We start from the raw sequence: 17,517 nt of genomic DNA, 5'->3' as shown, positions 1-17,517 counted from the left end.
GACAGACAACCAAACAAACAATTAACTAACTTTGCATTATATTGTGATTCTGTGTTGCCACATCCCATCACTGGCACCGTTGTAATATTAGAACATATATCAGTCAAAATACTACTGACAACCATGCAGTGAATCAATTGTCAGTTGCGGTGCGAGGAAAGGAGTGGGTCTCATCAAGATTGTGAAGGGGGCTCGGGAACATTATGGTATTGGACATGGGGATATGGTGGTGGAGCGGAGATGTTGACCTTGGTCGGTAGTGCACCAATCTAGTCTTTGGGAGTTCTGGCATTCAGCTGTAGACAATCACTCCCTTATGTCGCCTCCATCAAATACGCACGACAACAGTTAAATAATGACAAGGATATATGTACATTCATGTCTTATTATATGTTACGTTGGTCACCAGATAAACTATTTTAGCTAAGTCTGCTTTTCAGTGACCATTTACTGCGTAGCTGAGAAATATGTTTCAGATTTCTTACAAATTTATCATAAAAAAGAGAATTTTTGTCGTAAATTGCAACTTTTTAAACTTGGACTAGTATGACCAGTTACATGTATTTTACTCAAAAATTCACAATTGAAAACAATGATGGTTTTATAAGAGGGAATACTCTTTTTGTCGAGCAAGACTATTCCAAAAGACGCGATACTTTTACGATATTGGTATGTATGCAGACATTGAGGTATGTGGCTATCAATACGTCGCCTGGTTTCGTTCTCACCAATGAGTGGGCAAGGCCCGAGTGAGGGCGCCCCAACACCGTGACGGCATATCTAGGTATTCAAAATAAAGCGACTGGTAAACTCAATATAACGTTACATGCATAGCTTGTATATGATGATAATTTCATGTACAGAAAACTACATTCTTTAAAAGGCTTTGACTTCACAATATGCAAGTTTATCAAAAACAGTCCCAACCAACAACTTGTTGTCATAGTAACTGGCACCCTTTCAGTAATGAACCATCGTTCATGAATACTTCTCTTATATCGATGGTATCCAAAGGAGCTTCCATGGAATCTAGACGAACTTTCAATACCTTTGGAAAGAAGAAGAATTGTTTTAAGTAAGCGTTATTCTCAAATCAACATGTGTGAGTAATTTCCCAAATTATTGGCAGTTCATTTGTTTACAGTTAGCAAATCACTACGACAAAATATGCCCCTCCCCACCCAGAAAATGGAACTGGAATTGAGGGAAAAACATAGCATAAACAGTAAATTTCACTCAATCTACTTCATCAAAGCTCGCATAAGTTTAATAGCATACTGCAGTGTGTGAAAATAAATGTCACTATCTGACGAGAAATTAAATAATTTTAGGTCGTGACTTATGACTAATGACGTATGAATTGACGTATGCATATTATGATGTATGGAATGACGTACGTATGTGCATTATGACGTGTAACATGACGTATGTGCATTATGACGTATTAAATGATACATGTGTCTGAGAGAATAACATTGCTTGACATTGAAGATGCAGTTGGGAACCTCAACTTGCATATATTGGTGTCATTTGTGCAATATATTGCATATGTATATTAAGGTTCAAGTGTCTACTACAACACACTATGCAATTATGTATGCTCTATAGGTATTAATGAAGTTGTTTAATCAGTCGAAATAATGACAGCAGACATACCTGAGCACCTGCTTGTTTGGAATCGTCTTCTGCGTATTTCCAGAACTGTTCAAGGATAGGATGACAACCAAGCCAAAGCTCACCTGTGTTTCTATCCACTTCAATGTTATCTACTCCAGTGTTGAGTTCAAGTTTCTATATATACAGAGACAAGTATGTACATTAGTATAGTATGCAGTACATATTATTTCACATAATACGCTGCTTTGCAAGTAATTGTCGCTGTTTGCATGTTACTGTAGCTATCTCAAAAAAACATACTCTATGCCAACGTTTTAGATAGTCTGACATCAGATTTCAAAGCTGGTATTTTGGCATAATACAAAAAAGAGTTGTGCCGTTCTGATCCGAACCAGGGGTAATAATTGTAAAGCGCTTTGAGCACGGAGTGGGAAAGCGCTATATGAGAACCCAACATTATTATTATTTTTTCTATTATGGTATTGCATACCTTAACTTCCAAGATAGAGTTGTCCTCCTTTCGCTCAAAGATATATACATTCCCAGCTACTAATTCAGCAACATATATATATCTGCACAGTGATAAAATGAGTGTAATTATGAATATGAAAAGAACTGATTCTAATCATAGTAATAATATCCAAAAATCTGGTATGTCCTCAGATCTGGGGTGAAAGCATAAAACATATGAATTATTTTTGTTGAATAATTATGACGTATGTGTGTTAGGACGAACACAATGTCGTATGAGAAGATTGACATAAATATTGTTATGGTGAATGATGTATGTGTGTTATGTGGTGAATGATGTATGTATGTATGGTATGAGGTGAATGATGTATGTGTGTTATGAGGTGAATGATGTATGTGTGTTATGAGGTGAATGGTGTATGTGTGTTATGAGGTAAATGGTGTATGTGTTATGAGATGAATGATATATGTGTGTTATGTCATGAGGTGAATGATTTATGTGTGTTATGAGGTGAATGATGTATGTGTGTTATGAGGTGAATGATGTATGTGTGTATTGATGTGAATGGTGAATGTGTGCATGTGTTATGAGGTGAATGATGTATGTCTGTTATGAGGTGAATGATGTATGTGTGTTATGAGGTGAATGTGTTATGTTGTGAACGACGCATTATGACATGGCTGGCACATGTGTGTTATGACGTGATTATATATGTGTGGTGTGACGCGTGATGACGTATGTGCACCATGCCATGTCACGATGACTTGCGTATGAAATGATACATGAATGGTGCTAGTACTCATATACTGCCGAGTCAAATAAAATAAATATTTCGGTACATCAACTTGTGACCCATCAAATCTTAAACATGATTTTTCAAAATCATATATTTTATGACATTAAGTGTACACGTTAAATGCTGCCAGTCGAGTATTCCTAGCATTTCCTATCATCCTTTTAAACTCTGAAACATTCAAAGATTCGTCGTTGTTGGCGCTCTTGTAAAACAATTTTCTAATAACACATATATACAAATAACGAGTGATCATAAAGAAATCCACACATACAACGAATTTTTCAGTTTACCACCATCCTTCACCCTAAATGTGTTCTTGAATAATCCATTCTTAATTCCAATCACAATATTTAATAGACCATTCGTCGGATGAAAAGTTACATATATCCGCAATAACATCAACTTTACTTACTTTCCATCTGGAGATATGTTTATACCGTTAGTAAAACGATATCCCGATGACAATATTCTACTTTCACCTTTCTCATAGAAAGCAATTTTACCCCAGGCTACAAGACTATGTAGTTCATAATGTCTGGCGACTGGTGCATTGGTAAAATACATATCTATAGTGTAGTAAAAGGTCTCTGGGGCAATAACCACCAAATCGTTAACACTGAAATGAAAGAGACAATACTTGGCTGTATAATCATGATAAAGTTTTGCTAAAATCTTATAACATTATTTACTTATTTATTTATTTATTTATTTATTTATTTATTTATTTATTTATTTATTTGGGGGGATACAGTGTAGATCTTTGTACAATAGACGATGTAAGTACATTGGTTTTACTAAATATAAACCATCGTGTTAATAGAGCTTCGGTGAAGGGTTTAAATTATATCTTGTCGTATGAACGATTGACCTAGCGATCTCAATTTGGATATAGTGGTACTCGTCGCGTTCGATTTTTCCTAGGGCAATATTCATGTAGCAAGACAGTCCTATAGGGGCTTTGCTTTGACTAGGGAATGATTATGAGTCTGAGAATATGATGTGGTATAACAAACTTATCGTCTATCTTTATTCGGCCACTAGTAGACATCATATTACCCCTTGTGCTGTTTAGCAACAAAAGCCACAAAGCAAATGTTATGTAGCAACTATTTCCCTCGGCTCTCAGCCTTGGTAAACAAAAGTTACTACATACCAGTCCTCGTGGTAATCAACTTCTATAGTGCCAGGCAAAGGTATATAATGGGTACTTTGTCTTTGTGATAGATCATGCTAGAGTTATGCATAAAAATAGTTAAAGATATATCAAATTGGTTTCCTTACAAATTTTAAAGTAATACTTACACGGGTGTAGAGTCATATTCTGTCAGGTCATTTCATGATAGATTACACACACAAAAGACTGTCGAATCACATACCTGTAAATATTGTCACCAGTTAAAGATTTCAAATGATTCAGGACTCTTTTCTCTTGATCATACGCAAATATTTCAATCCTATCTTTCTCGCTTGTGTGATGATTCACAACATACAACGTTAGCTCGCCTGAAAATGATGTTGAAAATTTGTATAAAAGAACTTTAAACTCAAACAACACGAATAGTATTTTTAGATTTCCGAAAACTCGGGATTTTTAAAAATCTTATCAAAGTATTTATGTGAAATGAATGTGTTTGATAGTAGAGATACATATTATACCAAATTATACATGGCTTCTGTTAACTCTACCATTCATAACATACATTTTCATGAAAAAATAACACATTTTGCTTTATTTTGACATTAGTTTGTGTTCGTACATGTTGTTAACTTCGCAAAGAGGCAATTTCATGCACACTCATCTGCCTTTCCATTTTAGATTATTTTTTATTATGTTGAAAAAAATACAAAATGTCAAAAATTATATCATAAAGTACATACTTAATACTAACTTGGTTATGACAAACTGATTTGTTGAATAATTAGCATAAGTATTATCTATATATTGTCATGAAATGAGATACGATCATGCTTGATGCTGACAACCTGTCTCCTGTGGTGTGTTGAATACAAAGTTTTCTTTAGATGATCTTTATTTGTAATATATGAGTTTTTGTTCTGTGAGAACAAATTAAAAGCCAATGAATTGGTCCATACATAGTGATGGTTGCTAACTTACAAAATTACAATTAGATTGAAATGAAAATATTGTTTGGTTTCTTCAAGTTAAGTTGTTGGGGGCGCTGTTCCAAACAATTTCGCATTGGTCTAGCTTGATCGAACGAGATATGTCCCCTAGGTGTCGCATTTGATTGTTAGATAGAAATGAAACGTAATCGGGTAGAATATTAATTTGTGAAAGAAAGTCTACTTTGAATTCAATACCTGATTTAGGGTCTTCATAGAGACTTATACCGTGTGGATAGAAAGTTGTTGTATCAAAACCTCCCAGTAAAGGAAGTTCTTGAACATTCTTCTCAGGATGGTTATAATCAAATAGATATATACCCCTCTTTCTTTCTTTAGTTGGAATCCCAGTACCGGGTATTCTGTATCCCTAAAGAAGACAATACAAGAGATATAAACGTGTTTGTGTGTACTTGCGTGCGTGCGTGCGTGCGTGCATGGATGGATGCGTGTGTGCGTACGATGGTGTGTGTGTGTATGTGTGTATGTATGTACATGTATGTATGTATGTATGTATGTATGTATGTGTGTGTGTATGTATGTATGTATGTATGTATGTATGTATGTATGTATGTATGTATGTATGTATGTATGTATGTGTACGTGCTCTTGTAGTGCAACATATAAAGTACTTACCGATGATATGAAAGCTAGCCCATCTCTTGTGACAGTAATGTCTTCAGATCCTTCGTCTACAACACAATGGTACACGATATATTGAGATGACATGTACATATATGACATATAAAGCAGATATCCGTCAAGTATTCGTTACTAAAGTCTTTACGAAGCCCAATTTTGAAATGTGACATTTGAAGATCATTTTATCTGCAACTTCCTATTGCAAATCTGTGACCTGAACGAAACAGGGGCAACTCCAGTGTAAAAAAAATAGGATTTCTTACTTTCTCCTTCAAGAGATGTGATCATTGATCACTGCAGGTTACTACTAGCAATGGTATTCGATTGGTATTGATATTTTTATACATCAACCTAGCCGAATATACACACATGGTGTTGCCCACTGTATTAAGTCGTCTGTAAAAGTGTAACTTGAAGCAAGGCAGTTTTGGAGGAACTCTCATCCCAATTTTACAAAATATGTTTTGTCACAAAGGTATGAGATTGCTGTCAGAGATCGAAGTCGAGGTTAGTTTTAGTGACGTCATTTCCTCGTCATATTGAACCTTGTATCTTGATGTAAGTCTTACCTATTCCTGGCACTATTCTACATGGACCTGGTTCATGATTAAATATCGTCTTGAAGTAGCCGAAATAATACCTAACAAAATAAGACAGAAATAATCTGTAAAAGTCAAATTGATGGTATTGGCACCATCATGCATCGGATCTGAAAAAATGAATGATTATTTCAATTTCATTTACACAACCATTTTTCCAAACATTGGGTTAAGAGCATTTGACGGACTGCTCTGTATGAACATGTGTCAATGTAATTATTAAAAAAGAAATTACCCCGAAATATTCGTTAAGTTCATCCAAAACAAATACGAGAGAGCTGAAGGACCTTGAAACTGCACTATGAGTCAATTCCTCAGCTCAACTATCAGGTTAAAAGCAATATTAATGGTATCTATAGTAAATATTTTCCAGCCCAAAGAAGAAGCGTACGGGCAGAGTTGAATTTTGGGTTAAACTTTATCTATTTGTCATGACTCGGCTTAAGAACCCTGGCACCATCCATAATCTAATAGCTTTTCTCAGACACAATCATACAGGCTAAGTATACGTCTTAGTATTGTATTAATTATGTTAATAATATGTACCATTATTTAAAACAATTATTATTTTAGGTACTAGCAAGAAAGCTTATACCACAACACTTGCTCCTTGGATTAATGAGCAAGTTAAATGTGGGTGAGAAGACGAAATTTCTGGCGAGGCAGTCGACAAACTGATGTGTAAAAGCACCTGGTTAAGAGTTCATGACCTTTCCACATGCTTAAAATAGTATATCTCTATCAGTGACACTGGAATGCATAAAAACCACGGATTGTCATTTTCACACTCAGAGATAAAGATTGTGTCATCTAAGTTGTACTAAATCTCGCCAACTTCACCAGGAACAGCTTCCAAGCTATATATTTTGTCTTTTTTGTACTAAGTGTAGAGAATACCTCGATATACCAAATGTACATGTCCAACTCTTTGTCGTAGCCGTCCAGTTAATACACATATATAGGTTAGGTCAAAGGGTAAACCAGACAGTGGAGACGACACGTAGTCACATGCAGGTGTTATACTAGAACATCCCACTTTTAGCGTCAGTATTATATATTGCACCATGTTTACAATTTTTTCACATTTCTCCCAAAGAACGCTTTAAAAAACTATGTGTGTTGGTTAAAGTTTGATTTCTTATACAAATCATCACCTTAAGTGCTACAAATGAATACAGAACAGCTTTTTTTACTGTACTAAATAAGCAGACAGTAGACTGTAGATATTTATGATTACTGTACTTCATATCATCTGGTGACATTACTGAGTGAGTGATGGTATCGACAGGTCATTGACAATTAAAACGACATTTCTCCATAACATGATGCATGGTGGAGGAAAGTATGCACTTGCAACTCTACATTTTGACATGGAATTATAAAGTATAACTGCGCGTCTCGCTTATGAAACTCAACACAACAAAAAAGCCTGTTCAGAACATTATGAAAACTTCATATATCTCGGCGTGCATGTGTCTCATCATTCGCTAACAATGATTTTGCATGCCTCCCTCATACACATGTAAAGGGGGGGGGGTGTTGTTCATAAGAATCACTGTAGCTGTTTTTACTGTCACCCCGTTCCAATCCAACAAAGATAGAATCCTATTGACAATCAATTTACGTGCACCGCATATATCATACCACTGTTATCTATATATCGAATCTTTGCCATGTGGGACAATTTGATGCCAGATGGAATGCCATCAACACGTGTACATTGTTTACATTATTAGGAGTTTGAAAATTAACGTACCAGGCACATTACTGAAACTGTTCAAATATACTTGCATAAAAAAGAATTGAGGTATATCAACTTGGCAGTTAGGAATAAACTTGCAATTGAATGTCATCCAATACATAACAATATGCAAATGTGACTATTGTATAGCCAACGTATATACGTAACCAGCTGGCACGGAATCATTAAAACTTACTTTTCACAAGAAAAGAAATAAATTAAAGTTAAAGCAAATGACCGAAGGAATGTATACTTACATATAATTGTAAACGTTAGTTGACAGAACAGCTAAAATACCAAGGAAAATCAGACGACGGAACATAATTTCTGAACGTTGATCAACCACACCCAGAATTTAGAGCAAAGGGGAATGAAATTTTCATAAATAACGCAATGCATCACGGAAAATGACAGGTAACTAAGTAACAAGATAAACTGATAACGCAGATATTAGAGAAGCTAGGGTGGTGGATTATTCAACACTTTATTAACTAGTAAATATTTGTTTATCAACCTTCTTTACATTTTCAAATATTATCTCTATCTATGCCAACTTTCTACTCTTTAAAAAATCTCTCCTGTCTTTGATAAAGTACATGTTTTTGGGCTAGCTTAGTGAAAGTGATAGTAACAGATTTTCATAAAGGATGTCGGTTATGATGAAACAACTCAAGCCACATACACGTTTGATGAAGAACTCAAAGTAAACTTACGTTCATCTAAAACGAACACTGGAATATTTCATAGTACACGAACTTAAGTCTCACATTACACATATCCAAAACATATATTCACTCTCCGGAAATACAGGTAGTCTTCCAAAGTTATCGCAATTTATAACGGGAACTGATTTGGTCAAATTGGGAGGTGGTTGCCACGGTAACTGTTCTGAGAGCTTAATGCTACCTTTTTGAAAAGTCTGGCAAAGCGTTTCACAAAGTTCACATTCTGGGCTTTCAGAAAAGGTATGACAACCTTTGCCACTCCCTCCCGTGTGGTACTGATGACCCTTATTTTAGGAGTCCAGCTCATGGACTGTAGGTGTAGTGGAAGATGCTCACCGGTCCAAGATCAAAAGCCGATCGAATCTCGACTTCTCGTTACAATAATTAAATTACAGTAAGTCACGCACAGTAAAGGAACGTTCTAACAATATCAATTGGTTATGTATATAATTAATATAAGCGTCCTGGACCATAAAAGAAAGAACGTTACAAATGGAATAACGTATCTAGACATACAAGATAGTACCTAATTTCTTTACACCCGTGTGGACTATTGTAAAAAAAGATATTTAATTCTTTAACTAGGTGTCTGGCGACATGTATAAACACGAATAGAGTGATGACAAATTTATGAGTGTGGAATCACTTGGCAGTACGTAGACTCTTGTATTAGGTGGAAGGACGAGAGCTACCTATTCGATTCAAACTCGATTCAAAAGAGATATAACTTTATCTCTACTGACTATGTCTAAAGGAGTAAATTATCTAATCAATTTATGTACAATATTTGTTATTAAAAAAAGGTAAAGATATTTGTAAAAAGAAATTTATATTTCCCAGGTTGCCTCTATTTCACAATACGTTAAATTATCAAGAACCGTTCCAACCAACAACTTGTTGTCATAGTAACTGGCAACAGTACATCCTTTGACTAGAGAACCATCGTCCATCAAGACGTCCCTCATATTGATTTTGTCGAAGGGGGCGCTGTCCGAGTCTAAACGTAATTTCAGTACCTGCTGACAGAAACACATCCAGACATTGATAATAAACTCACCATATATTTTATCTGACATTAAAGTTAGTTAACTGACTAAACTTTTGTCGATACATATTTCAACGACATTAGTATAAATGACATTATAATGGAAATTCACACACATGATTAACAAAAGGTAAAAAAATGACGAAATTGTTATGCATCGACAATACTAAACAACTAGATAGAAACGCCAACAGATGATGCATACTCCATATACGGAGATAGCTTTCTGTGCCCGAAATTCAAATACAAGATATTTGCATACGTTCGAAGGAAATCAAGATTGGATTTCATCGGTTTTGATGGAAATACAATTGTATAATCGCAATCATTAATCTGCAAGTGATTTCGTTTTATTCCAAAACAGCAAATTTGTCATTCTGCAAATATTCGCGAACATTGCGATTATATACACATGTCCCCTTCGTCGTCACATACCTATATTTGCAGATACCAATCTATGAGTCAACGAATATTTAACGCAAAACTTTTGCAACTTTGTAAATTTATTTTAAACATATGACTTTGTGCAAAAATATAATTGTACACTATACCTGACCACCAGGATTATTATATCCAAACAGAAGGTGTAGAATAGGATGGCAACCAATCCAAAGTTCACCTGTTTGTTTGTCTACCTCGATGTTATCTAACCCAGTGCCTAGAGTGATTCTCTGTGGATTAAAAACGTTTAGAGAAATTCACAAGAATTTTTCACAAATTTAGATGTTGAACAACGCACTCTATGGTATAAAGTCATCGTTGAGCAATTTATCAGCAAATAATCATACCCCGTGTGTCATATATATATATTCATTTTTCCGATCACTATGACGTGTGGTCTCTTTTATGGTGAGGGGGGTACTTTGGTTCATGTTGATGAGCAAATACTAATGTAGGGCGGTAGGAATTTTTGAAACACTATTAATGTAATTTAATTAGTGACTATACTATCCATGAACTGTTTTAACATAACATTGTGGATTCAGACCTACCTTAACCTCTGCTATAGTGTTGTCGTCATTCCTCTCAAAGATTAATAATTCTCCAGGAACCAATGTAGCAATGTATAAATACCTGCGCATAAAAAATACAATTTCATATATATCATTCGACTGTTTTAGTTATAGTGGTAAGGGGTAATCTTACATGGTCTGGTATATAGAAGAGTGACCAGGGTCATTCGTACCTGTGTTCATTTAGAATCCCTTTATTAAAATATTTATGTGCTATTTATGTGCCTTAACAATTCATCCTCCACCCTTCAAAATTAATTGTATAATTAATATATCAGAAAACTCAATCCATGATTCAGATGTAACAATTACAATTATTCGCCATTTGCATTATTCTCCAAATGATTACGGTAACATTACAAACGACACAGCATTTGTATATATATATATATATATATATATATATATATATATATATATATATATATATATATATATATATATATATATATATGTATATATATATATATATATATATATATATATTTGAACGTTCCAAAGCTATTTACAGCAAAGCAAAATAAATTTAAAAAACTGCAATCGGTAAGTTAAAGTGGCCATATGGATGAGAATTTGGTATTTATTTTGGATTTTTATTTGATAAAACAGCTTCACCATGTTTTTCTACTTGACAAAATAATGCGAAAGAACATATACCAAGTCCATGTTCATAATTCAATACATTGCAAAAAGATGCAAAAAGTGTAAAAAGTTTGTTATTGTACGTACAAGAACAAACATTTTACACATTGTTTAATGTTTTGCCGTTTATTGAGATGTGAACATGGACTCGGCATATGTTATTTCACAATATTTTTTCAAGTAGAAAAACATAGTGAAACTGTTTTATCAAATAAAAATCCAAAATAAATACCAAATTCTCATCCATATGGCCAGTTTAATGAAATACTTAAATATTGCCAACATAACACCATTCTAAACCTCTTGAGGTATTTCCTACAAACATACCTACAGTCTCTGACACCAAAACTTACTTTCCATCCACAGATAAATTAATACCATTCGGATAGCGATACCCAGAAGCTATTATTGTGTCTTTGCCATCGTACAATCCAATTTTACCCAAAGACAAACCACTGGTGATTTCTAAACGTCTGGTCCAGGTTGCTTTGTTGAAGTATACATCTACAGTGTAATAGAATGACTCAGGACCAATTGCTATGATGTCGTTTACACTGAGAATCAAAGAAGTCAAGAATTTCGTCAGTTTGTTTGTAGGGATACAATTTGTAACTTGCTGAATTTTTCTTGATTCGTTTTATTTTCTTTGTAATGTTTTGATATTGCTCAAAACACGTCGTAATTCTCTTGTATCTGGTATACCTCTTATAAAGTATTGAACATGATTTAAGAATAACAAATGGTAACATTTATTCAAAATCAATACGCCAGTCGCCTTACCCAAGCCTATTTCCACATACCCAAATCGCTCAACTTGTTATTCTCTTTAGACGCTGATTTGCTTTCAAAGTAATCGTATGGTGTACATGATGTACACTGGCATTAACTAATGCCTTTCATAAGGACAAAAGGCAAGGCTTCCCATAGTTGTTCTAAATTGATTTGTTTTTGTCTTCGTACATGAAATTGCAACTGCATTGAAAAGTGAAGGAATGAAATCAGCACCTTCCCTCGATAGAATCGGAAATCTCTCTTATATATTGTAATAAACAAAGCCATGGCAATCACGTAAGTCAAATGAAATTATCATTGATTATGCAAATTAGCGAGTTATATGTAAGTCATAAAAATCCCTTTTGTAGGCCATATGTGAAATGAAATGGTGATGCCATCGCAATATATTAAAGTCAGAGTTACAATATAACTTGGTAAATATCTGTAATCACGAAAACGACTAAAAGGTTTCGCATTATTCATGGATTACTCAAAGTCTATGAATCATTAATTATGCAAACGACTAATTAAAATTAAAAGCTACACCAAGAAGTGTATATGTCACATATATATATGCGACACATTTGAAGGCATGTACTGCCGGTCAGATCTACGTCTACGTGAACATAGTTTGCTGAGAAATATTTTGAGTGATGTTTTTGCCTTCTATTATTTACATTTGAAGGATTCGATTTCTTACAAGACTATGGTAACGTTTTAGAACAAAAGAAGGTAAAATATAACAACTTGTAGATATTTTCTCCGGTGACCGACTTAAGGTGATTGAGAGCTTTCTTCTTTTCATCGAAGCGAAATATCTCTATTCTATCTTCATCACTGATGTGGTGGTTCACAACAAATAGTCGTTTTTCACCTGAAAAGAATTACTTTAAATAGTTCAACTATATATAACAAAGATGATTGTGAAATAAATACGAACATTTACAACGTTAACTAGATCAAATGTAATATATTTAGCTACATTGTTATATCTTAAATTACAAATCTCAGCGCAAAAAGGGGATGAGCTTTACCCTTGACAATCAAAGCCAGAAGTATATTGTAAAATTGCTCCAAAATGTGCCCTTACGTAGTAATATCGAATGATAATTTACCCACCTAGCGTGAGGAGGGTGATAACATCCCAATCCGGTGACACAAACGCCCTAATTTAGAATGCAACTTTTTCATTATATTTCGATTGAACATTCATACATGTGATGGGACTGTAAAAAGATTATGGTCATTATAATTTCCGATTAGATTACTAAGAAAGGAGGGGAATCTCGCAAAAAAATTCTATGCTGACAAGAAATTACTTTTTCTAGTGTTACCCTTGGATAATAAAAGCTTCACTTGCTGGACAACTATCCCGGATGTTCCTATGTAAACAATGGCAATATATACAATATGTGTGTCTTGACGCATGTACTATTCTCCCTGATGGAACAATTACACTGCTTTAAAGATCAGCTGTTGGAATGATCCATGTATCAAGGAACTCTACAAACTTTTGCTAAAATCTGAGACTACATGTGATGCATACCTGAAGGTGGTTCTTCATATAAACTTATTCCATGCGGATAGAAATTGTCAATGTCGAAGTCTCCCAGAAGAGGCACTTCTACAACATTCTTATCAGGGTGGTTAAAGTCAAATATAAATATTTTCCCCTTTATCTGAGGGTTGCTTTGAGGGACGCCTACTATCCTGAAACCCTAGTGGGGATACAAGACATTCCTTGAATGTTATAATATGTTGTTTTTTTCGAAATGCCAGTCAGTAAGCCTTGTCTGATTTTGTGATCATTGTGCATTTCACCAAACTGTTATATTCTTGGTGGTTTTAATGTAGCAGGAAAATGTACCAAATGTGACGATATACTTAAAAGTCAAATTGTATTTTTTATTAGTTGGAGCGCAAGCGTTACGATACGCGATATTGTTGTTTGAATAATTATTAATAAATATTTACTGTCGGAAAAAACTGGTCGTATGATGTGTACAGGTGTATATGTCAGGTGAAAGGTCAAATAATAGAATACCAACCGAGGATATGAATGCAAGTCCATCACGTGTCACAGTAATATCTTCTGACCCATGAACTGAAATTGAATGAGAACAACTACATGACGTTTATAATTGCGCACTTAAAGTTAGTGGAAAATCAATGTCTTCAGAAAGGGGAAAGAGATGGGGCCAATATTACATTACAAAGCTGGTTTATTTTTTAAATATTATAACATTCACACTTACCTATACCTGGAACCGTTCTACACAGACCTGGATAGTGTTTATGTATCGTCTTGAAGTACCCAAATAGATACCTAAATAAAATGGTGAAAAGTCATCAACTAATTGCAATAAGGAGCAATTGATTGTGAAAGAGTGAAATAGACGTTAGTCACAATATCGCATGGACTCGTTCGTGGACGAAAAAGGACAAGTCTGGCGTTACGGTATGAGGCTTGAGTAATTGTAGAGAATTGAAATACCACTGACGACGACGACGACGACGACGACGACGACAACAACAACAACAACAACAACAACAACAACCATTTCCTACGTAGTTTATTAGATCATGACCGTGCTATTGTCAGTAAACACAAGTTTTAAAAAGTTTTTGCAAAAAAATAAGAATGGCGTTTATCCGCCATATTTTCGTAAACTCAATTTTCATCTTTATGTTTACACGCAAAAGAAGGATCACAATTTCTGTCATACGTAATTTACGTAAACTGTACTGCACAATACCTTAGAACACCTTTGTACTATATGTGAAATTGTTTGAATGAATTCTATATCCTCTACATCAACAACCCGAGTTCATATCAAGCCTTAGCCTTTTTATCAACGCACTTTTGAGATAAGAAATTGACATGTTGTAAAGTTAACTAAACACTACCTCTGACGTATTCAAATTAAGTCATAACGTTTTGTTAGGGTCATATTTGACTTTTTTAAACAGCAAATTGAATATAATATTGATGCTCAGTGACTTAATGTCTGTACCCTTTTGATGACAATTCACTCACCTCCCTCATGGAATTATCACTGAAATACAGTCTTTTCGTCTGTGGTGTGCATAATATATATCATATCTACTACTACACTTGGGTGGGCTATTACATTTTGTAACGAGTACCGGTGGTAAATGTGATGTGGTCTTTTCAAAATTTAATATGAATGGCGTCTGGTAATTCGTTGCTAAAACATAATGACACTTGATATACTCTTGAACTATGGACCTAAGTTTGTAAATTTAGGCTAGTCCAGCCATTGGACTCTAACCCCAGCTACTAATACAGTCGACATATCAAGGCTTTACACACTACTGTACAGCCTGGTGAGTTTTCAAAGTTATAAATACTTGGCGACATAGTTGTTGAAATGGAGTTTTTAGAACACTGGCATACGTGAAAATTGTTCAAAGTTTCTAAACCCAAATTCAGTAAACATGATTTGGCATATCAAGGGTTAATATATACAGTTATCATTATATAACGCAAGCTTGTGCTATGCCATGAACGTTACAATCAGTGGACGTACAATCACCCCATCAGCACAACCAGTCACTATTCGGATGTCAGGTGTGATTCACTTCATGAATGATAGATACTCACAGATATTCAATTATTCGTGTTCCAAGCACAGCAACGACAACAAGGAGGACAATAGACCTAATCATTTTAGAAGCGGAACATCGGGTAACCAAATGGTCACTACCAATAAGGAGATGTCAATAAATGAATGACAGAACACTTCAGCTTATCAAATATTTAGTTAACTCACGGGTTGTATATTCATCCTGATGTGATTTTTGATCGATCATTTTATAATTAGGTAAATGTTTTTTTTGCAGAAAATGTTTAATCACCCCTTGTATCCTGGATATCTATATAGATAATAAGTCCTTATTCGGAGTAAGTCAATAATGCTCTGCTACTAATATTGCATCCAGTATATATATATATATATATATATATATATATATATATATATATATATATATATATATATATATATATATATATATATATATATATATATATATATAGTAAATAGTATCAAACTCGATCGTCGTCCGAAGATCGCATTCAAGCGTGAAACTCTGAGTAACGGCTCCGTACCATAACTTGTGTATTTTGTATATATATATATATATATATATATATATATATATATATATATATATATATATATATATATATATATATATATATATATATATATATATATATGAGTGTCTGATATATGAGTGTCTGATGATCGCAATATGCGTGAAACTCCGAGTTACACCCAAGAAAGAGTTCCAGTACTACCAAAACTATTACGCTCTGCCACTGCGGTATAGAGCACTGTCTTATAGCAGATTGATACTCACCGAGTTATATATATATATATATATATACTGGATGCAATATTAGTAGCAGAGCATTATTGACTTACTCCGAATAAGGACTTATTATCCTTGTTCTCTTTACTTTACATCCTTCTAATTTGTCGTATACAGGATACAAAAGACATTCTATTTCTCGGGTGCAATTACTGTAAACAGCGTTATTAAAGGAAAGGGTTAGTGACATGGATGACAAATTAGATATACTTGAGATAAAACACTAATTCAGTGTAAGAAGTAAGTCATAAACTGAAGGAAAAGCGCTCAATACTGAGAAGTAGAGCTGTATTACACAAAATACACAAGTTATGGTACGGAGCCGTTACTCAGAGTTTCACGCTTGAATGCGATCGTCGTCCGAAGATCGCATTCAAGCGTGAAACTCTGAGTAACGGCTCCGTACCATAACTTGTGTATTTTGTATATATATATATATATATATATATATATATATATATATATATATATATATATATATATATATATATATATATATATATATATATATATACTGGATGCAATATTAATAGCAGAGCATTATTGACTTACTCCGAATAAGGACTTATTATCCTTGTTCTCTTTACTTTACATCCTTCTAATCTGTCGTATACAGGATACAAAAGACATTCTATTTCTCGGGTGCAATTACTGTAAAGAGAGTTATTAAAGGAAAGGGTTAGTGACATGGATGACAAATTAGATATACTTGAGATAAAACACTGTGTCTGAAAATGGACTCAGTGTACCAAGAAACACTCTTCCAAAAATATTCCAATATTTTGATATTTATATACATAATATATCATTGAAATTGGTCACAAAATATGAGTTGTCATTTTTTATTCCACTTTTATACACAACGCTTCAATTATGATGTTTCATTAACATACCACAGGGGCTTGGGATTAGCCAAAGTTGTTTACAAA

General features: G+C 34.1%; 1 protein-coding gene and 1 pseudogene across 1 annotated transcript; both read right to left on the bottom strand.

The window, feature by feature from the left end:
- Window positions 1–876: 876 nt before the first annotated feature.
- Window positions 877–6,970, bottom strand: LOC144440738 (serum paraoxonase/arylesterase 1-like; annotated as a pseudogene).
- Window positions 6,971–9,246: 2,276 nt separating this feature from the next.
- Window positions 9,247–15,880, bottom strand: LOC144441341 (serum paraoxonase/arylesterase 1-like). Its single transcript, XM_078130895.1, has 9 exons — window positions 15,816–15,880; window positions 14,446–14,516; window positions 14,239–14,294; window positions 13,737–13,908; window positions 12,938–13,064; window positions 11,770–11,970; window positions 10,754–10,835; window positions 10,313–10,432; window positions 9,247–9,735 (listed from the first exon to the last, which is right to left on the bottom strand). Exons 1-9 carry the CDS (start codon window positions 15,878–15,880, stop codon window positions 9,544–9,546), a joined length of 1,086 nt encoding a protein of 361 aa, XP_077987021.1. The 3' UTR covers window positions 9,247–9,543.
- Window positions 15,881–17,517: the final 1,637 nt, after the last annotated feature.

This window comes from Glandiceps talaboti, chromosome 10 (assembly GCF_964340395.1).
Source record: "Glandiceps talaboti chromosome 10, keGlaTala1.1, whole genome shotgun sequence".
NCBI classification, from domain to species: domain Eukaryota; kingdom Metazoa; phylum Hemichordata; class Enteropneusta; family Spengelidae; genus Glandiceps; species Glandiceps talaboti.
This window is presented reverse-complemented; position numbering and strand designations above follow the sequence as displayed.